Below are 24196 nucleotides of genomic sequence, written 5' to 3'. Positions count from 1 at the left end.
CTTTTGAGAAGAGGATTTAACAGAATTTTTGGATGAAAGAAAGCTTAGCCCTTAAGCCCTAGGAACCTCTCTATTTATAAGCTTTTCAAAACTTTTGGGGATATAATAGTCCAAATTAAAGATAACAAATTCAAGTCATTTACAAAAAATTCTTAGTGATTGACATTAATTATCCTTCATCAAAGAGGTTTTGATGGTCATATACACCTTTATGAGTTTTACAAATTATGATTATCAAGGGTAAATCTCCCTCAACATCTCTAAAGAATTCTTTGAGGGATGAAAAGTTTTACACATTTGAGGAGAGCTTGAATTTTATGAAAAAGTTCAATGATGACATTGAGTTATCTACAGAGGAGAGGTCTTAAGGGCCTATTACTCTCTCATGTATCTCAACAACTTAGGGTTAGTAAAGTAATTCACCTTTAAAGCTGTTGAGACTTCTATGAAGGGCAAAAGTGTCCACACCCTTTGAACTCAGTCTAATTTCAAAGAATCATGAAGAAGGGTAAGAAATTATCCATGCAAACATGGTCAATTACCTCCTTATGTATGTTAACAACTTGAGGCTAAACAGGTAATTGGCCATTAAGAGGGTAAAATAAGATTCCTTTTCAGGATGCCAATATTTACAAAAAAAACCTTGGTGAAAATTTACATGAAATAACTAAAGGATGGGTAGAAAGGAGAATTCACCTTACTTGTCTCAAGACAAATGTGGTAAAGGGGTTTGTGTTTGAGCTGTAGATGATAATAAAATAAGAACAAAAAAAAACCTTAGTAAGCAAGGGTCGAATCACAAAGATAACGTTAATCCAAAGTATTTTAACTTCCAATCCAATTCAAGTTTATGTAACCGATTAAAAATAATTTTCAAGAGAAGTTTATCTGAAAAAAACTATTAAAAGAAAGATTTAAAAATACAATAAAGAAGTGTAGATCAATTGGATCCACCTTCACAAGCTTTATCAATGATTTTTGGTTCTCTATTTATCTCGATCCACTAAATAAAGTTAATGTTTGTGGATCGAAAAATCAAATAATTATAATATAAACAAGATAAAAAAAATATACGATAAATTAAGCCAAGATTATTAGATAAGCATTAATTGAACTAATCAAAAAATGGATCATCAAAATTTTGAGAAACATTCAATGTTTAACCTAATAATAATTATCAAACAAATATCACAATAACATTATGAAGCAATTACGAGAATAGTAAACACTGACAAAGTCTTGCTCCGACTTCCTCAATCGACCTAATAGAAAAGTTAGCCAATAGCCATTTTAAGAGCAATAAAGTAAAAAATAAAGTAAAGAGAAACTGAAAGAAAGAATAGAGATGAGAGAAAAATAATTCTTAATTGCTTCTTGATTTTGAAACTGGAAGAGCCTCCTTACAATTTCTATAAAACTAAGAAACAGAAATTAAAAACTAATATTACTAATTCTCTAAATCTAGATGCCTTTAACTCTTGGTCTGGTCTCCTATTTATAGAGAAACCAAATTAGAGTTTCTTGTGGGAATTATGATCTTGGAGACATTATAAAAATTCTAAAATCCTAGTCTATTACGGATGTTTTTTAGCCGCCAGCTTTCAGTACGAATTTCGAGGTAAAATTGTTTGCGTTGACCGCACCACCCATGTTGACCATGGTGTTGCAGTCCAACTGGGCCCACGTGACTTGGGTCTTGGTCTGTTGACTTATCTTGGTTCCTTGATCACAATGATTTCTTCTAATCTTCTGAATTATTTCGAAAATTTACGATCTTTCTTGTTTACACGAAATTAAACGTAATTACTTATGAAATACATAATTAAATTGAAAACAAGAATTATTGTGGACTAATAATGAACTATATTCAATTAGAAGGTTTAGTGTATGATTTACTAATAAAATCTATGTAATTAGGGCTCTAGAAATCACTTTCTAGACCCTGATCAGTTTGTAAGGAGGATTAAGGTGTAAAAATACCTTAGTAGAATTTGTAATCACATGGAGCATGAATCCAAAAAATACTAAAAAATGAACTAGTATGTACATAGGGCTAGGGCAAGGACTTGTGCAACCTTGCACTGGTTGTTGCTCTAGGCACGGACTAGGCTAGTTTTACATTGGTCTTTACCTTATGCATGAACCAGGACATTTTCTAGCCTAGTCAATGCATAGGTACAAACTCTTACTAATTTTTGTTCCCTTAACTCTAGACCTTTTTCAGATTACCCTAGTTTTGAATTTTTATCTGATTTGAAGATCGTGCTCATCTCTTGCAAGATTTTAGATTGCTCTCGAGACTTTTCAGACAATTTTAGGTGTCTACAATTCTTTTAGAAGAGACTAAAGTCAAGGGACATATCATCTATTTGAAAACATAGGGGTATCTCAGATAGTTTATAATACATAAAGTTGGGCTTGTCTAAAAGCTTTAGTTCTCAAGAGGAGACCAAGGTCAATGGCATATCATCAATTTGAAAACATGGGTATCTCAGATAAGGAAACTAGAGTCTGTGGGGAGGGAGGGGGGGGGGGGGGGGATGATGGGGGGAAAGAGATAGAAGTTGTTGGGGATGATGCAGGGAAAGAGATAGAAGTTGACATGTATTCTGGTACGGCTCTGTTACAACTGATGATCCAAGTACTCTCTCTCTCTCTCTCTTTGGAAAAATTAAATCGAACAAAACAAAACTTGAATATTTTGATTTCATCTCAAAATATTGAGAAATTAGGATGTTTTAGTTAAAACGTTGTGAAAGCAAAATGAGATTTTAAATCATGAAACATATAATCTTAATCATACTCGAATTACCATATCTGTGTGCGCCAAATTATGCATGAAGAATTCATTTCCCATGGCATTGGTCAACTTTGAACTAGTGTCTTAAAAATCGGACTGGACCAACAGTCCAACTGGGTTTGACTAGATTTTTTAGAAATTTTAGTCCGATTTATTAAGAATCAATATTTATTTAAGAACCATCGGTTTTTTTAATTTAATGGTTCAAACGTACGAAGTCGTGTCTATGAATCGATTTTTAAGTCTAAAGAAAACTACTCAAAAATTATGTCACATCATTATCTCTTTTTGAGATTTAAACCTTCTTAAATTGAAGGGTGGGCTTCCAAAACATGCACTTTTTTTAAAGCAAATTTCATTGATTAAAGAGGAGTCATTTAGAAGCATTAAATTCCCGCACCAAAATTTATTTTTTTAGTTTTATTAATGCAAGGGGCACACGTTAAAGTGCAATAAATACACTTTGAAAATAAGCATCTAAGAGTATTTTGATAAAAATAATTAATACAAAATATAATTTACCTGCTGTAGTTATTGCACTTTAACGTGTTCCGTGGGCATATATTAACAAGACCCTTATTTTATCATCTAAAATACCCTCAAAAAAGATTCCACCAAAAATATCCTCAAATACATATTTTCAAGTTATTTTAAATTCATAGTTAACATGTGTCCTAGCTTCACATGTTAATAAAATCCATTAAAGACTTGAATGATCCAACTTTAATCAATTTATCATTTATTAAAGAATACTTAATTTAAATGAATTTAATTTCTCAAATTTTATATTATATTATATTATATATTATATTTATTGATTTATTTATCTTATATTGATATTTTAAATTATCTTTCATTATTTTTATATATTTATATATATAATAATAATTAGATATCGGTCCAATCAAAATGAACCTTCGTCGACCCGATTCCACGAATCAATTAAAATTTCGGTTTAATTATCGGTCCAACTAACTTTTAAAAAAATTGTTTTAAACATTTCAAGCAGCAAGGGTATTATGGATAATTGCCCAACGGATTCATATTCGGGTCAAAACCGCGTCATAACTGAAGAATCCGACCGTGATGGTCCCACACGGTGTCACAAGTCCTAACGAACCACCCAATAACGATTGAAATCATTCCAATTAAATTTCTCACCATACATGGTTTTTATCAATTTAACCAAATCACCATACTAAAATCTAAATTAGATTACAAAATTTCTCTTTCCCATTCTCTATTATAAATACTACTTGTAGAATACAAAGCTCTCCAAATTCCAAATGCCTCTCTCAATCCCTACTACTGTTATTAAATCTTCTCTATTATCTAAGTTCTTTTTAATCTTCATCTTCATTCTTCTCTCTCATGGAGGGTTCACAAAAGCCCAAAACAACAACAAAATTATGAACATCGGTGCCATTATCGATGCTAATTCTCGTATTGGAAGAGAAGAGAAGATAGCCATGGAAATCGCAATCCAAGAATTCAACAACCATGGGTTGAGCAACAACTACAAATTAGTCCTCCATTTAAGCGACTCCGGTGGGGATCCCCTCAAAGCAGCCTCTGAAGGTAACATGTCTATATAAAAAACTTTAGGAACAATTCTCTTTAAATCTCTAGCTAACTCTTCAATTTTGTTTCGGTGCAGCTAATAATCTCATTGAAGATAAAAAAGTCCAAGCAATTATTGGGCTGGAGACGTGGCAGGAGGTGGCGTTAGTCACTGAAGTAGCAAATCGAGCACAAGTACCTGTGATATCTTTTACTACACCGGCTATTACTCCTCCGTTAACGTCTGTTCGGTGGCCTTTCTTGGCTCGGATGGCACACAATGCTTCCCTCCAAATGAAATGTGTGGCTAACATTGTTGGCTCTTATCGGTGGCGTGAAGTCATAGTAATCTATGAAGATGACACTTATGGTGGTGATTCAGGTTTGGATCATATTATTTAAAATCTTTTTTTTTTTTTTCTATTATATTTTATGTAAATCGTATTAGGGTTCGTATAATTCGTCCAATAATGATCAAAGATTTATTTCTTTGACACAGGCGTCATCACACTTCTCTCAAAAGCTCTTCATGATGTTGGCTCGGAGATCGAGTACTGGTTAGCTCTTCCATACTTTTCTTCTCATTCCGATCCCAAGAAAGTAATTCGAGAAGAACTAAAGAAGTTAAAGAGTAAGCAATCCAGAGTCTTCATCGTTCACTCATCGATACAATTAGCTTCCCATATATTTACAGAAGCAAAAGAAATGGATTTAATGGGAAAAGATTCTGTTTGGATAACTACAGACTCAATTACAAACGTCTTTGATACCCTTAATTCATCAGTCATGTCCTCCATGGAAGGTGTTATAGGAATTAAATCCCATTTCTTAGAAACTAACCCATCTTTTCAAGGCTTTTCGATCAAATTCCGCAAAAAATTTCGATCAGAATATCTAGACGAATATAAGTACGATCCAGGAATTTCCGCGTTAAGGGCTTACGATACTATTTCTAGTGTTGCAAGGGCAATTGAGAGATTAACAAACATTAGTACCCCAAAAACATTACTACAAAATATTTTATCAAGTAATTTTAGTGGTTTAAGTGGTGAAATTCGATTCGGAGATGGTGAATTATCACAAAATCAGGTTTATAGTATTGTTAATGTGATCAAGAAGGGTTACATGGAGCTCAAATTATGGTCAATAGAGTTGGGATTTTGGGGAGAGAAAGCTGGGGACATGGAAGCATTGGGTCGGGTGGTGAATTGGCCAGGGGGTCTACTAGAGCGGCCCCCACGAAGATCGTTGATGCCTGGGGATTCGAAAAAGTTAGTGATTGGTGTACCAGGAAGAACCTCATTTGAGACGTTTGTGAAGGTGAAAGAGGGAGAGGAACCCACAGGTTTCTGCATCGATGTCTTCAAAGAGGCTTTAAAACATCTCCACTATGATTTACCACACGAGTTCCAGGCCTTCAATGGCACCTACGATCAACTAGTGGATCAGGTTTATTATAAGGTGAGGATCATCAATCCATAAACACTTGTTTTTAAGTTCTTCTTTTTTCTAAATCATGGTGTAAATATTGTTCGATACCGAGATTACTTGCCTGAGTCATCTTGGATTCTTGGAATTATTTGTGAATGAGACAACGTCACTAGGACATCCTGGAATAACGAACGAAAATGACACGAGACCAAACAATCGAAATTGAAAACATGTTTCAAGCTCGACCTTTGTTTTAATTTTTCTTTTACATGGCTCACCTTAACTTTTGTTCCTTGTTTAGACCTATGGAAACATGCTATAATACATTTTTAAGTATGATTATAATTTTTATTTAAACTAGATGAGTTGATTCAATGACTTGGCTTCATTCGATTGGATTTTTTAGTATACTTTGACTATTGGCTTGATCTTACTTGATTACTTAAAACTCAAAAAAGAAGAGTTGACTTGTAATATTTAATTTTATAGAACCCGTTATTTGATCCCCCAGAATACCAATGCCCAGTGGCCACGCTTGATTCTGATTCTAGATTTTGACTTTGGATTATTAATATAAAAACTGTTTTCATATTTCTAAATCTGCTAGCCACACTATTTCTAAAAATTGATTTCAGGATTTATAGTCAATTTTTTTTTTTTTTTTTAGTGCTATCCATGGTTTCAAAACTCATCTGAGACCAAGACGTATCGTCCAAGACGACTCAGTAATTACCCTGGACGAGGCAAGACGTGAAATCGAGTTTTAAAACCATACCTAAGTGTCACATTTATTATAATACAAGAAAAAATACTTATTTCTGATTTTAGTAAATTTTGGATTTTGAATATAGAAGACTCATTTTATAATCTGAACCTGATGTAACATCAGATTCTAGAATTGGATTAAGGCAAGAATCAAATTATAAAGATTCCAAATCAAACATTCAACTAATCAAGTCTACTCGAAAATCGGTCCATCGAGTAGAATTTTAGAAGTGTTCCATTTCCTACAATTCACAAAATGAAAGGTCATTTTGTAAGATTGGAGGGTTAAAAGCGGCTCATTTGACTTTATAGGGATAACCTTATCTTGGGTAAGGGTTCAAGTGATGGTCAATTTTTTCAACTAGGAAAGAATATTGAAATTCTTTGCTTCTAATTACTATTCCTATCAAGACTTGTCTAATATTTTTTCAAGTCTGAATTTGTCTTTACGAGAGATGTTCCTTTCAAAATTAAAGAGGTAACACCACCAAGACTCTTTATCATTTAAGGGAATTATAATTTCTTTCTTGATATTATGTTTCCTTTTTCTCGTACTTGTTATGTAATATATACCATAATGTATACTTATTGCTGTTTGGGTCAAAATTGATGGTAGAATTTCGATGCGGTGGTGGGCGATGTGACGATCCTAGCCAACCGATCTAATTACGTGGAATTCACTCAACCTTATGCTGAGTCAGGGCTATCAATGATCGTCCCAGTGAAATCGGAAGAATCTCAAAAGGCATGGTTGTTCTTGAAGCCCTTCACCATGGCAATGTGGTTAGTGACAGGAGCCGTCTTCGTGTACACAATGTTCATAGTCTGGTTCTTGGAACATAGATCCAATCCGGAATTTAGAGGACCATGGAAGAGTCAACTCGGTACCGCGTTGTGGTTCACCTTCTCTACTCTCTTCTTTGCACACAGTAAGTTATTTTAATTTATAGTATGATGACCCATTATTATGTTTAATCAAGAAAATGCCAAGTTCTGATTGGTTTATTAGCAGTCTTCTAGCCCAATATGAGGTGGGCCATCGGCCCAATCACATATGTGGCATTGATGGCCCATGTGTTTAACCATTGTGAAACTTCTAACCTCATCAAAAGTGATTTATAAAAATTGGATGGTCTACAATTCTTCAACTTGTAAGTTAAGGTTAGAATTTTTGGAATGAATTGATTTTGGTGAGAATGATCTCTTCACCATAGAGATCACCCTCACTAAAAACAGCGCATTTTGAAACTTCTAACTCCTATTTTGAAAAATGTTTGGCACAATATTTGGCTTGCTTTAGGGCCTCTCAACACTTCCCATACATGTATAACCCCATAGCTTAAAGCTTAAGAATTTGATATATCAATTGCATTTTAATTACAGGGGAGAGACTTCGTAACAACTTTACTCGAATGGTGGTTGTGGTATGGCTCTTTGTCGTTTTCATCGTGACATCAAGCTACACAGCCAGTTTAACTTCTATGCTCACAATCCAGCGACTCGAACCAGCTGTGACAGATATAAGCAACATCAAAATTGGGTGCGATGGAGACTCATTTGTGAGGACATACTTAGAACAAGTGCTTGAATACAATGTAAACAGCATAACAAATATCAAAAGCGAATACGACTATCCAGGAGAATTCAAAAATGGAAGTATCAAGGTCGCATTCCTGGAGCTCCCCTATCTAAAAGTCTTCCTCTCCAAGTATAAGGGATACATTGTTGCTGGACCAACACACAGATTTGGAGGCTTGGGCTTTGTAAGTAGTCACCAAAACTCTTAAAACTTAAAATCAACTCAAAGACTTTAACCAACTTGCAAACATTACACTTTTTTTTTTCTAAACAAACGAGATTAACAGTCAATAATTAATAGGTGAAAATGGATTTTGAACCTAAGTCATGGTATCAACACTCAAAAGACCTTAACCAACTTAACAAGTTAGCCCCTTTACTAACATGTAATGTGTAACAAACATTCATCATCATCATCAAAGCCTTATCTCAAAAAATGAGATGTCTTTGTAACGAAGGATCAAGATTCATGTCAAGAGAGGACAAAGATTTAATTAACCATATATATTTTTTTTCTTCTCTTCAGGTCTTTCCAAAAGGTTCTCACATTGCAAAAGACATCTCTAAAGCCATTTTAGAACTTTCCGAAGATGGTACAATAACCAAGTTGGAGGACTACTGGTTCAAACCACAGCCCGAGTGTTCAAAGTCCGACAACCAAAGCTTAAGCCTCCACAACTTTTGGGGACTCTTCGTCCTAACAGTAGGCACATCTACCATTGTATTTCTACTATATCTCATTCGACTATTCAAGAATTTTCGACGCCATAGAGAAGCATACAGAAGTAATACATCACCGGAGGACGATAGTTTGTGGAATCGAACTAAGAGAGTAGCCCACTACTTCGACAAAGGCATAGTTTCGACTTCGGCACAACCAGTGGATGTGGAGGATTGGATTCCTACAAGTGGGGAGCGTGTAAGTGGGTATAATACTCCTGGGCATCCTCAGACATCTTCACCAGCTGAAATTGAAATGGCAGACGCATATGTTGCCCATTTGGATACTCATGCAAGAGTTTTGAGTTTAGCTGAAATTGAAATGGCACACACATATGTTGCCCATTTGGATACTCATGCAAGAGTTTTGAGTTTAGCTTCTTTTCCTGGGTGGGATAGGAGATTAAATGGTAATCCCTTGGCTAACCCAGAGCAGCTACTCCACCATACCTCTAGTGTTTAATTTTTAGGTGCTCCTTTATTTTATTATTATTTTTTCTTTTTGTTTGTTGCTCATTAATTGAAGCAAACAAATTGAGTAGGAAGATTTTTTTTTTTACGTCACAAATTGTACTTAAATTTCAGATAATTCAAATAATTTTAGAATTGAACCAATAAACAGAGTAATCCTAAATAAATAAATAAACAAACTTTAATATAAGAAATCTAATTCAATGGTAAATCATTATAAATCCTAATCTTCACAGAAGATGGGCATGCCATTGATTTATTTAATGTCGACCCTAGATCCCATTGATTGGATCATTGATTTTATTGAAATACTTTTAATAGTCATCATTTGCCTATGAATTCCATCATTGTTGCATCCCACTCGTTTAACTTTTTGAGTTCATTAGAGCTAATGGTCCATCATGACCTCCTTCAGGAGAATGTGAGGTAGGGATAGGATCATTTGATTACGAAAAGAAAATCTTGTTTGGAGAGGTATGATATGGATAAAAACTAAAAAGAGGAGATTATAAGGCATGAGTGTATAAATTATAGGGGTCAGTCAAGAGTAAGGTAGGATTTTTATTAAATTAAAATATATAGGAGTTGTAGACACCTCAATTTGAACGGGCCACTTCTCGAAAAGGCCCAAAAATACAGATTTTCCAAATAAATGTGTCAACGGGCCTTAAGGGCCCAAGTCGTTGAAAAATAACATTTTGACCAAACCGAGGCCCCTAAGACCTCTCAATGGTTTAGGAGGCCACCAAAAGGGACTCGGCCTACCTTACGCTTTCCCAATATTCACCGCTCCGCTTCCAAAATAAAAAACGCCAAATTTTCGATAAATTTCACCAACGGGCCTAAAAAGCCCGATTCGCCAACACGTGACATTTTTTATCAAACTAATGATTGCAAAAATCTAAAAAATTAAAAAATTAAAAATATGAAACTTGGGATGCCTATCCCTCTTCTACTACCACCGCTCCGCCTCAACCAATCCCTAAAATCCAAAATCATTTCTAAAACCCAAGTCCAACACTACAAAGCCCTAAATCATTAATCAATCCAATTCATTTCCAACCCACAACCCAACCCATAAACCACAACCCACATCAACCATCACTCTTTTTTCATCAAAAGATGACACATGTCATCACCCCTCTCACCTCCCTCACCCACTACCTACCCCATTAATTTGCTTTAAATCCCATCTACCCACACATCAACCCATCACCTTTTCTCTCAAATCAAACACATCTCCCACACCCCTAACCTATACCTCCCCTAATCTACCCTCATCATTCCCGACAAAACCTATATCTACAACCTAACCTACACCATCCTCTCAAGTCAAACACTCAACCTCTCCCATCAACTTATCTCAACCTTCATTTCCACTCACCTTAACACATGGCATCATCTCCCTCACCCTCTCAAAATATCATCAACCACCTCTTTAAATCCTCCATGCTCTTAAATCAAATCACAACCACCATCTTAATTTACCTCACCAAACACTCCACCCAAATGGGTTGGGTAGGATCCAAACCATTTGGGTCAAAACTCACCCATTTAACCCTCCGTACCTAAATACCCTCCAATCTCCTCTAAATTACACCCACTTCTCTCTCAAACTCATAACCATTCTACCCTTTTTCTTCACTTCACCCCATTATATCCCTAAAATAACTCCTCAACATCTATAAATACCCTCCTCCTCTTCCCAAAAATGACCCCCAACCTTCACTACAAAATTCTCTCCAACTCTCTCTACTAACAACTATCACCCCTCTTACTAAGAAAAATCTCATCAATTCCTTCACACTAACCCTCCCCAAGTTTCATAAAAAAAAATCACACACTACACTCATCTCCATTATCATCTCTTCTCTACTCCTTAAAAAAAAAAAAGAGTTGTATTTGTTTAAAATACTAAGGACTCAAGAAGACTCAAGCAAGAAGAAGAAAAGAAGAAACAAGATACAAGGTGGGTTCAAGGCAATCCCTCCCCATCTCTCTTCTACACCCTCTCCTCCTCCCTCTTCTATCACCCTCTCCCCTTCATTTTATTTTTTAGGATGAATGGACCCCAAGGCTAAAGGTCCATAAGGGTCATTTCCATCAATGGAATGACCCTATGATCAAGCCGAAAATGAACCCCTATCTAGGGTACAAATGCACAACACGTGGCACATCATTTTTCGTATTTTTTTTAATCAAATGACCGAGTTTAGTTGAGGTTACCACTCTTTAGTGGGGAGAAAAGGGTGCCTAACACCTTCCTTTTTCTCCAACCGAGCCGCTTACCCCGAATCTAAATGTTCGATTAGTTCTTATCCACGTGAGTCACTAAAATGCCAAAATGTCACTTTTTCAAAAATGCACATCGGGTGACCATTCACACCCACTTACAATATGAATGGTGGCGACTCCAAACCATTGTAGATATGGTCGTCGTAATGACGAAATCCCTTGTCTACAGCTTGGCGACTCCACTGGGGAGTAAAGGCTCCACCCTCGTGTCAACTCGGTTATTTTGATAAAAAATGAAAGGTTTCAATTTTTATTTTTTATTTGTTATTTTTGTAAGCTAACAATACTTGTTGTGCTTGTTGTATTTATTTTTTAGGTAGGTTTCCTTTATTTATTTACTCGCTTGAAAAAAAAAAAAAAAACAAAAAATCCGATTTTCACTTTATTTCTCCGATTATGTCATTTTAAGCATGCGTATCATCAAACAAATGAAAAAAAAAAAAAATTTTGGCCCAAGCCAAAAACCAGAGGCAATGTGCCTCAAAATGTGTATAAAAAAATAAAAAAATAAAAAAAAATAAAAAAAAATAAAAAAATAAAAAGTCGTTTTTCTTCTTTTTTGGCCGAACGGACAGTCGAACTTAAAATGATCATAACTTTCTCGTCCGATCTCCGATTAGCTATTAGTGCATATCGATTTGGGGTAGAACAAAATTTTCTATCAAATGTGACAAAGTCAGCAACATTTTGACAAGTCAGAATCGGTTTTTGAGCTCATTTACTATCATTTACGCTATCATTTCCGTTTGACGTCTCGTCGCGATACAAAATGAGTAGGAAAGAAAAGCATAAAAAAGGGGAAAAAAATTTGGCCCAAGCCAAAAACCAGAGGCAATGTGCCTCAAAATGAGCACAAAAAAATTTTTATTAAAAAAAAAATTTAATTAAAAAAAAATTAATTAAATTAAAAAAAAAAAAAAAAAAAAAATTTTGTCAACTTGTTCCTTACATCAGTCTTGGAAACTTTCCTTTTGGAACTTATTTTTATTTTAAGTTTTAAAGCTTCAAAAGATCAAACGGATCATCTTTTTCAAACTCAGGGCGTACCGCTCGCCACTTTTTGATTGATCAAAATGAAAATTCAAAGTGATCATCGGTTGGACTATAATAAAAAAAAGAGAAGTCCTTTTATGATTAGTTCATTCATAAAATTGAAAAAAATGATTAAAAAAAAAAAAAAAAAATCGATTGGTTGATGCTTAACTATGAATGTGCAACCCTTATGGACAAATTATCTAAAAAGTTATGATCTGGCCAACGGGCCCACCCATCTGGAAAATGCCCCGGGCGCACCCTATCCTACTTGCACACACACTAGCACGTTTACATTACTGTATTGCACGCGTGCATGTCCCTAATAGTCAACGTGGCACTAGTGCGTGGCCCGGTCTCCTCGGAGATGCGACGTCATTCATGAAAACCACAACTCCAATCACGTACCGTAAGGTATATAAAACTGGGGCATCAATACCGTTTGATCAGGTGATTCTGAAAGGTATATTGATACACCCACGTTGGAGCAACCTGAGCCTTTGTCCTATTGTAAGCCGCACGGTCAAATGTCCCGATTGCCAACGTAGTACTAGTACGTGGTCGGTCCCCTCGCGGGATGCGAAAACCATTTATGAAAACTACAACTCCTGACTCGTACCCATAGGTATATAAAAGATAATCTAAGTACATCAATTGCACTTCTTGGTCAAAACCAGTGCCTAAGCAAGATCCTGCCCCGCTGTACCCTACTGTACGAGGGGGATAGATTACGTCTATTCTAGACGAGAGGTACTTAAGCGGGCCTTTGCTCAGCATCGTGCGCCACCTCTCAACTGGGGATCAAACTGGCTGTTTTGGCTTCGGAGAAGTGAATTGAAGTTTTAGATTGTCACATATACGGTATATCAAACCAAGTCACCACGTACCGTCTGATTGAGTACGCTTGAGAGGTATATAGGTGTGCTTGGGCAAGAGTGGTCAGATAAAAATGCATTGCAGTAGTAAGCTTAGAGTCTAGAAGCCTTCCCTGTAAGTCACGACTCGAACTTATCGCGGGTGTTCCCGGGTTGTTGAAAGAAACTCGACGATTGATGTATGAGAATGATCAAAGTGTATGATTGTCCTCAAGGGTCAAAATTTTGTTTTCAGAAATTAAAATGGGTACACCGACCCAATAAAGAATCCATTTCTTGCAAAAATTCAATAATGACCCAGTCCATCTCGATCCAATGATCATGATAGGCCGGGCCATTTAAATCAAAATGAAAATCAAAATTTCAAAAAAGAAAATTGAGATGCGCTCTGTACTTCCACGAGTTTGAGATAGATTGGAACCTTTTGCACGCTATGGCTAAGCGTTAGAATCCTTATCTTCACATCTTCCACATTGGGCATATGCACTTGTGTCCTACTCATGAAGACTATTGTGGTATCATGGGGATATCTACTTTAGGTCCTCTAGTCAGGCCTTCATTGAAGACAGGATATTCTGGTGATCTCGCCACAGGCCTAAACATTTTAAAGGAAGAAGCCAAGGCCTTAGTCCGTAACGGGAGATTGGATTTAGTACCCTTATTGAGTCCATACCACTCTCGTAGTCATCCCATCAATGTAAAACCAGAAGCTTGGAGAGCCACTAGAGACTATCGATTATGTTTAGGGATCCTAGCCCAATACATACTGACCTCCAAAAGCGAGGGTCAAACTGTTCCTGAGTCTTTCATAGACATAGCTTCCCAGCTCTCTAGAAAAGCCAATCCCGTACCTCTTATTCTAGCTGAAACCTTCTCAGGTTTGGATGCCATAAAAAATGGTGAGGGAAGGGATTTCAAAGGAAGCCCTCACCTACTTTATATGTGGCTCTGCGACCGTCTCAAATTGTGGACATTCCTTCAACCCTCGAGTATAGACCAGAGCACTTTTCCAAGAGAAACATGTTAGTGCGTCACAACTCAGTCAAGGCATGGGGCAAATGGTTGGATTCTCGCCTTGCACGTCATATTGTTTGAGATGCCCTTGGTGGATGACGGACTACCCTGTTTTAGGTACCAAAGGATCCTATTATGTCCGTTTGATCGGACTAGATGAGACATCTTTTTACCAACCTGCTTTGATCCCAGAACAGTACGGAGTACCTATAGAATTTTCGCTACCTCAACACAAACAATTCTTTTCTCCCGAACCATTGACTGAAAAGTTAGTGCATCTCATTGAGAAGGCGTGGAACAAACGCACCTTAGGGTATCCAGATGGACCAGCAGAGTTCAAAGAGTCAGTCGTTAGAACTAAAAGAAGCAAGCCTAATTGTCCCAGCAATCCTGATGACGATCAAAACAAATCCAAGCGTCCATGTAAAAGAATGTAAAACAGGATTATTTGAAAGTTGTAATTCAATGAAAATCTTATTTGTCAAACAATTTTCAATAGTTCAATGAAATTTCTTTCAGTATATTTGTGGATAATCATAAATGAATTGTTTAATGGGTTGGTGTACAAAATTCAAAATGTAATCTTCTTTTTCAAAATGTCTTACCGACTCCGTGTCGATGCCAGCTCCATGCTGATGTAATCATTTTAAATTTTACCGACTCCGTGTCGATGCCAGCTCCGTGTTGATGAAATCTTTTTTAAATGCTTTACCGACTCCGTGTCGATGCCAGCTCCGTGCTGATGAAAAATTTCTTTTTAAAATGTTTTACCGACTCCGTGTCGATGCCAGCTCCGTGCTGATGAAATCGTTTTTAAATTTTACCGACTCCGTGTCGATGCCAGCTCCGTGCTGATGAAATTTCTTTAAAAAAAAAAATGCTTTACCGACTCCGTGTCGATGCCAGCTCCGTGCTGATGAAATCATTTAAAATTTTACCGACTCCGTGTCGATGCCAGCTCCGTGGATGAAATCTTTTTTTAAAATGCTTTACCGACTCCGTGTCGATGCCAGCTCCGTGCTGATGAAAATTTTTTTTAAAATGTTTACCGACTCCGTGTCGATGCCAGCTCCGTGCTGATGAAATCGTTTTAAATTTACCGACTCCGTGTCGATGCCAGCTCCGTGCTGATGAAATTTCTTTTTAAAAAATGCTTTACCGACTCCGTGTCGATGCCAGCTCCGTGCTGATGAAATTTCATTTTTTCAAAATGCTTTACCGACTCCGTGTCGATGCCAGCTCCGTGCTGATGAAATCGTTTTAAATTTTACCGACTCCGTGTCGATGCCAGCTCCGTGCCGATGAAATTCTTTTTCAAAATGTTTTCCCGACTCCGTGTCGATGCCAGCTCCGTGCTGATGAAAACTTTTTCAAAATGTTTTCCCGACTCCGTGTCGATGCCAACTCTGTGTTGATGTAATTCTTTTTCAAAATATTTTGCTAGTCCCGTGTTAATGCCAACTTCGCGTTAATGTTGGCTCCAAACCAAAGAACTCTTTCTTTAAAACTCGTGCGCTTTAAAATAAATAACTTTTACCCGACCTAATGAAATGTCAAGCATTTTTCTTTTTGTAAACAAGATAGTAATGCTTGGTCTTCTGTACCCAAAGGTGGCCAAACGAAAGAAGTACAAACAACCTGAGAAGCCTCCGTATTTCCTTCGATCTACATCAACTATGAGCAACTCAGAGGACCCACAACCTGCGACAAGTGAACTTGCTGAAGCTAATGCAATGATAGCGAAGTTAATAGAAACAACGAAAAGACAAGAACAAATGTTGATGGCCGTTTTTAGTAATACTAACTTCCTACAAGCGCAAGCCGCTCAGCACCAAGCATCTGGATCAAATCCAGAACCCCTTGAACAGACACGACCAGATCAACAGACTACCACACCTCCTACGGTGCCAATGTATCAGGGCCCTCCACTTTACATCCCACAGAATCAACCACCCCCGGTGGTAATCCCAGATGATGAGTGTGACTTCAGGGTGCCTGAGGCCAAAAATGCCACTGATAACAAAATGGCCCAGCAGATAGAGTCTCTCCAAGAAGAAATGAGACGAATGAAGGGTGCAAATACTTTAGGAGGGACAAGATTCAGGGACCTTTGCTTTTATCCTAATGCACAGTTGCCGGCCAAGTTCAAATGTCCGGAGTTTGAGAAGTACAGTGGGGTGGGGTGTCCTCTGTCATCATCTAAAACTATACTGCGGATCCATGTGCCAATACGGCGAAGATGACAGGCTACTGGTGCAATTGTTTCAAAGAAGCTTGACAGGGCCAGCACTTAAATGGTTTTCCGGATTGGACCATACGCTTATCAAAAGTTGGCAAGACTTGGCTGAAATGTTCTGGCATAATTATCGGTTCAACACTGATGTAGGTTTGGATCGAAATGATATGGCCAAGATGACTAGAAAGCAAAGGGAAACAGTAAAAGAGTACGCCCAGAGATGGCGGGAGTCTGCCTCACAAGTGAGGCCTGCAATGACTGAACAAGAGATGAACACCACGTTCATCTCAACACTAGGGCATGCCTTTTATACTCATCTAGTTGGACATACCACGGGCACTTTCTCCAATCTTGTTCAAGTGGCAGACCGGGTCGAGGATGGGATCCGAACTGGTTTAATATTTGACTTCACAGCCCTAAGTGCAGCAGCAGGGACATCGGCACAGAAGAAGTTCGTGCCTTTTGTCAAAAAGAAAGAGGAAACTCAATCAACAATGTACAACCCAGCCAACCTCTTTTCATTCAGGCACCAGTTCAGAGGCCGCAGGCACCACAAGTCCCTTGGGCGCCAGTACCTCGAGCTGCTTGGGCTCCAGCACCGCAGAACCCCTTTCAGACAGTTCCTCTGCAAGCACAACCAGCACCACAGTATGGGCAAAACCAACAGGCACGACCTAACAGGGTAAACAGAGTATTTACCAGATTGCCCATGACACTATCAGAATTACTGCCACTCTTACTCAGAGGAGAATATCTGGTAAAACGTCCACCAAATCCTGAGGCTGTGAAAGGGCCAGGGTACAACCCTAACCTGCTCTGTGAATTCCACATGGGTGCACCAGGACACTCCACAGATCAGTGCTGGCAACTCAAGCACCAGGTGCAAAATTTGATAGATAAAAAAGCACTCATACTGGATGGACCTGCCAACCCACCCCAACAACAGAATATCAATCAAAACCCCCTACCTACTCACAATGGAGAGGGGAGTGGGCATAGGGTAAATGTCATCTGCGGAGAACTCGACTTCAATCCCTCGGATTTGATAGCGCCTATCGGTGCAAAAGTCAGGGTACGCTTCACGAAGGAATCAAGGACGTCAACGGTTAACACAGTCAACCGTTATACAGATTCATCGCAGAATTCACAGCTACCTCTCAGAATGGCCAACCTCACCATCCATCCCCCTCATCAAAATACCGCTACCGACCACCTTTAGTTATACCTTACGGATCACCCCATCATCAAAATTCAACCCGACCTCCCCTGGTTATACCCTACACACCACCATATTCCCAAGGATCAACTCGACCCCCTCTCCATATACCATACACCTCATCTTCACGACCACCGCTCATCATCCCATACACTCCATCAAAACCATCGCCACCACCTCTCATCCTCAATGTAAAACCCGATCCACCTCCCATGACCATACACTCACCCAAACCATTCCCTTATAACTCTATCCAGGCAGTTCCCTGGAGTTACGAGACAACCATCACCACAACCTCCGGGGTTGAAGCCATGAAGAAAGCAATGGTGGCCGACATTGGGCATATGACAAGGGCAGGGCGATACAAAAAAATATCGAAAAATGGGGTGAAAATCAAGGAAGAAGGCAAAGGGGTGACCGACGAAGAGAAAAGAGAAGCAAAGGGAAAGGGTAAGCTGTATAAGGAGGAGAAGACGGAAGAAAAAGTGAAAGTGACAGACGAAGAAGCCACAGACTTTATTAAGCTCGTCCTCAAGAGAGAGCATAATATAGTGGACAGATTGAACAAACAGCCAGCTCAAATCAGTATCCTAGGTCTAATGCAAAAGTCAGAAGAATACCAAGAGGCATTACTGAGAGTTTTGGAAAAATCGCATGTACCTGCAACTACCTCACCTACGCAACTAGAACAAACGATTGGCCAGATAATGGCCCCCAATCCCATTATTTTCACTGAAGATGAATTTGTGCCTGGAGGAACGGGGCACGTCGAGCCACTAAACATCATGGTCATATGCAAGGGCATGATGGTTGCCAGGGTGCTGATTGATAATGGCTCAGCGCTTAATGTTTGTCCACTTGAAACCTTCCGGAAGCTCAACGCTGATTGGTCTCATGTGAAGCCCAACAACAAGGTCGTCCGAGGCTTTGACAGCTCAAGAAGAGACTCCTTGGGAGAGGTGGATTTACCCATCACAATAGGCCCGTGCACCTTCGAAGTAACATTTGAAGTCATGGAAATACCGACAACCTTCAATTTATTACTGGGCAGGCCATGGATCCACATAGCAGGGGCAGTACCTTCTTCTCTACACCAGAGAGTCAAATTCATCATGGGACAGAGAATGATATCCGTTTTGGCAGAAAACTTGATCCCGGCCGGCAGAGCTCCGGACGTGCCATTTATTGATATAGAGATGACGAAGGACAAGGCACTCTACCATTCGTACCAATTCGCGGCTGTCAATCACATCGAGAAGGGGAAGGAGAAGGTAAGAGCAAAGCTATCAAGAGCAAACCTTATGATTGGTCGGATCATGAAGAGGGCAGGTTATCGACCCAAGCAGGGGTTGGGACCAGGAGGAAGAGGAAGAGCTACACCGGTCGAAGCAAGAAAGGATACTCATTATTTTGGTCTGGGGTTTAGGCCCACAAAGAAGGATATAGCAGAAATGAAAGAAAAGAAGAAAGAACTTCGACTAGCAAGAAAGCAAAATCGGGAATCGAATGTCTGGAACCTCGGCCGAGTCCCTCACATTAGCGTTAGCTTCTCAAAGTCTCATATCAGACCCGACAACCTATCGGAACCACCATTGGCAAAAAGGGCAAAAACGGTAAAAATCGCACCACTGCACTTTCAAGAAGACTCAGTTGTTGAGTCCCAACCATCCTTCGTAGAAGGCATTGATGTTCTATTCAATGGGGATTCCAACGAAAGTCTATCCGAGACCGTTTTAAAATCCACCAACGTGGAAATCACTACCGACCAAAAGGAAGACTCACCCTTTTCAACGGGCATTGACTGGGCATCAGTCGTCATCCCACCAAGCTTGGGAGGGACCATGCCCCAATCTGACAAAAATCAATCGGAGATCATGGTTATCTCCGAACCACCGACCAAATCACCCAACACATCACTTTCACATCTCATCCGCCCCCTCAGAGAAGGGGAAGTTTTGAACAATTGGGAGGAATTCCCATTGACCCTTGAGGCTGTTGAGGCCTCCAAAAAAAAACGCGCCGTTAAGTGAATCTAGTTTGCCCGAGGATCATAACGAGCCCTCGTCCTCGGGTAAAGACTGTTTTGAGGGCTCCCTATCTTTATTAACGAATTCGCATGATTGTTCTTCTTATTTCAGGTATTCGAAAAGCAACAAAAAAACAAATATTCCTCAAAAAAAAAAAAAAATCAAAAATTTATCAAAAGTCAAAAAAATCAAAAAGCTTTCAAAGTTGCAAAAAAATAGATATTTTCCAAAAATCAAAAAAAGAGTTTTCAAGGGATATGTCTCAATCAAATGAGTACCCAGATAAAACAAAATTTGAAAGGGATGAGTATGATTTCGATCTTGAACTCGACTTTGACCTCATGGGGATCGAAGAAGAGTCTGAGGACGAAATGGAGTACCCGCCTAAAGAAATCAAAGACTTGGTAGAACGTCACGAGAAAGGTGTTCAGCCAAACATTGAGGATACAGATTCAATCAATCTTGGTACCGAAGAGGACCCACGAATTGTCAAGATCGGAACCTTATTAACGTCACGACAAAAGGAAGAAATGATCAAACTCTTACAAGATTATCAAGATGTCTTTGCATGGTCGTACAGGGATATGCCGGGATTGGACACAGATCTTGTCGTGCACAAGCTACCAATTGCCTCCGGAAGTAAGCCGATTAAGCAGAAGTTGAGAAGATTAAAGCCAGAATGGACTCTCAAGGTCAAGGACGAAGTCATGAAACAGTTCGAAGCCGGATTTCTTGCAGTCTCTACGTACCCTGAGTGGTTGGCTAATGTCGTCCCAGTACCCAAGAAAGATGGGAAGGTACGCATGTGTGTTGACTATCGGGACCTAAACAAGGCCAGTCCTAAGGATGATTTCCCACTTCCACACATCGACACTCTAGTCGATAGTACAGCAGGGCATGGCATGTTCTCGTTCATGGACGGCTTTTCAGGCTATAACCAAATAAAAATGGCGGAAGAAGACCAGGAAAAGACTGCATTTATCACGCCATGGGGTACTTTTCACTACAAAGTCATGCCATTCGGGCTGAAGAACGCAGGGGCGACTTACCAACGGGCAATGACCGCACTATTCCACGATATGATCCACAAGGAAATGGAAGTCTACGTAGACGACATGATTGCTAAATCCAGCATTGAAGAAGATCATCTGGTAAATCTAAAGAAGTTGTTCGACAGGCTGAGGAAATACAGTTTAAGGCTAAATCCTGCAAAATGTGTATTCGGGGCAACATCGGGCAAACTACTGGGTTTCATCGTCAGCAGAAGAGGCATCGAGATAGATCCGGCAAAAACCAAGTATATCCTCGAGATGAAAGCACCCGTTTCAGAGAGATGTTCGAGCATTCTTGGGAAGAATACAGTATATTAGTCGTTTCATTGCACAACTTACGCCTATCTGTGAGCTAGTCTTCAAACTACTCAGGAAAGACACACCGAAGAAATGGAACAAGGACTGTCAGGAAGCGTTCGACAAGATTAAGCAATATCTGCTCAATCCACCAGTCCTAGTCCCTCCTACTCTAGGGCGACCTTTGCTGATATACATCTCAGTACAAGAAACGTCAATGGGGTGTGTGCTAGGGCAACACGATGAATCAGGACGGAAAGAACAAGCCATTTACTATCTCAGCAAGAAATTTACCAAGTATGAAGCAAAATATTCAACACTTGAGAAGACTTGCTGCGCATTAGTCTGGGCATCTCAACGACTACGTCACTATCTGCTTAGTTACTCAACTATGCTTATTGCTAGAATGGACCCCCTGAAGTATCTTTTCGAGAAACCAGCATTAACAGGTCGCACTGCAAAATGGCAACTATTGTTATCTGAGTTTGACATCACCTATGTCACTCAAAAAGCCATCAAAGGGCAAGCAATCGCCGACCACCTAGCCGAGCACCCGTTGCCTGATTACGAGCCATTAAAGACTAACTTTCCTGACGAAGCCATACTGATCACTGAGGTTGAAGACGATAATGAGGAACCAGGATGGAAAATGTACTTCGACGGAGCGGCCAATCAGAAAGGAAACGGAATAGGGGCAGTTCTGATCAAGCCAGGTGGATCCCACGTGCCAATCGCAATCAGACTAAAATTTCAATGTTCCAACAATGAGGCTGAATACGAAGCATGCATAGCAGGGTTGAAGGCAGCACTGGATCTCGAGGTAGATGAAATCGATGTTTTCGGAGATTCAAGCTTAGTAGTCTATCAGACGACTGGAGAATGGAAGACCCGAGAGCAAAGACTGGTTCCTTACCACGAGTACCTGGAAGAACTAAGCTCACGCTTCGATAGGATTTCATTCACGTACATGCCGAGAGCTAAGAATCAGTTTGCAGATGCACTAGCTACACTTGCCTCTATGATCAACATCTCAGAAGACCTAATCATCGACCCTATTGAGATTGGAATTCAAGATGAGCCAGCCTACTGCTTACCCGTCGAAGTTGAAGAATCTGAAGAAAAGCCATGGTATTCTGACATCAAGGCATATCTTGAAGATCGAACACTTCCCTCAGACGCAACGCTAAATGATAGAAGGACCATTCAGAGGCTAGCAGGACAATTTTTCTTGAGCAACGGTATTCTGTACAAGAAGTCGCACCATGAGATCTTACTTAGGTGTGTGGCAGAAACAGAAGCGAAACGACTAATTGAGATTGTACATGGAGGAGTCTGCGGACCTCACATGAATGGTCATATGCTTGCTAAGAAGATCATGAGGATGGGATATTATTGGTCGACAATGGAAAGTGACTGCTATCAGCATGTCCGCAAATGCCATTTATGCCAAATATATGCCAACAAGATCAATGCCCCACCTTCAGAACTACATAATATGACTACTCCTTGGCCCTTCTCACTCTGGGGCATGGACGTCATTGGGCAGATCTCGCCAAAAGCTGCAAATGGGCATCGTTTCATCCTTGTTGCTATCGATTACTTCACAAAATGGGTAGAAGCTGCCTCATACGCCAATGTTACCAAGAGCAACGTCATGAAGTTTGTCAAGAACAACATCATTTGTCGGTATGGACTTCCAAGCGGATTGGTAACTGATAATGCTAAGAACTTCAAGAACAAAGATATGATCAAAATGTGCGAAGACTTCCAGATCACCCATCACAACTCTGTACCCTACAGACCTAAGATGAATGGAGCAGTCGAGGCAGCCAACAAGAACATCAAGAAAATAATCGAGAAGATGGCAGTTACGTACAAAGACTGGCACGACATGTTGCCTTTCGCCCTTCACGCTTATCGGACTTCATTTCGAACTTCAACTGGGGCAACTCCGTACTCATTGGTGTATGGCATGGAAGCAGTCTTACCCGTAGAGGTTGAGATTCCTTCCCTCCGAATCTTAAAAGAAGCAGAGTTAGATGAAACTGAATGGATTCAAGCTCGGTTCGATCAGCTGAATCTGATTGAAGAGAAACGCCTTGCAGCCATTTGCCATGGACAGATCTATCAACGACGAATAGCTCGTGCCTATAACAAGAAAGTTAAGCCTAGGGATTTCTCGCTAGGAGACCTAGTCTTAAAGAAGATTCTGCCAATCCAAGAAGACGTCAGAGGAAAGTTCAGACCGAACTATGAGGGACCATTCATCGTACAGAAGGTAATGACAGGAGGAGCTCTGATTCTCACAGAAATGGACGGACAAATCTTCCCGCAACCGATCAATGCTGACACTGTTAAGAAATATTACGCCTAAGACCTGACCCTGAGATGACGAAAGGCCATTTTTATTATCCCAAACAAACCATCACACCCTAGTAAACCCTTTTGAGCCATCACGTTCATTTCTTAACCTAAGACTGGGGTAAGTCAACAACTACAAAAAAAAAAAAAAAAGATCAGAAAGAAGTAGAAAAATCAAAAGCATCAAAAGTACTCCTGGCCCGCATGAGGATAAACTGTGAACGGCTAAAAATACAAAAAAAATCAAGAAAGTCAAAAACTCGAACACTTGATCTTGGCTCGACCCAAATCTCCAGCCTAAACAAGTTCGAGAGACGCTGGGAGGAGACATAGATCACTTTTCCGAAACAAAAATAGACGAACCCCATGTTTATTCCACTTTAGATCCAGACCTTAACCTTTTTGTAACCTTCCACTACCATAAGCCTAAGCCAACATTTCGTCCTACTTAAAGTCCTTTTTGATC

General features: G+C 39.4%; 1 protein-coding gene across 1 annotated transcript; it reads left to right on the top strand.

The window, feature by feature from the left end:
• Positions 1-4005: 4005 nt before the first annotated feature.
• On the top strand, positions 4006-9467 carry LOC147387675 (glutamate receptor 2.9-like). The gene is made up of 6 exons (XM_086421702.1): positions 4006-4378; positions 4458-4742; positions 4860-5821; positions 7173-7485; positions 7940-8319; positions 8661-9467. The coding sequence occupies exons 1-6, from the start codon at positions 4087-4089 to the stop codon at positions 9315-9317; spliced, it is 2889 nt and encodes a 962-aa protein (XP_086277828.1). The 5' UTR covers positions 4006-4086; the 3' UTR covers positions 9318-9467.
• The last annotated feature ends 14729 nt before the right edge of the window (positions 9468-24196 follow it).

The sequence above is a fragment of the Akebia trifoliata genome, chromosome 13 (genome assembly GCF_017979445.1).
Source record: "Akebia trifoliata isolate Shusen 1 chromosome 13, ASM1797944v1, whole genome shotgun sequence".
In the NCBI taxonomy this organism is placed as follows: Eukaryota; Viridiplantae; Streptophyta; class Magnoliopsida; order Ranunculales; family Lardizabalaceae; genus Akebia; species Akebia trifoliata.
This window is presented reverse-complemented; position numbering and strand designations above follow the sequence as displayed.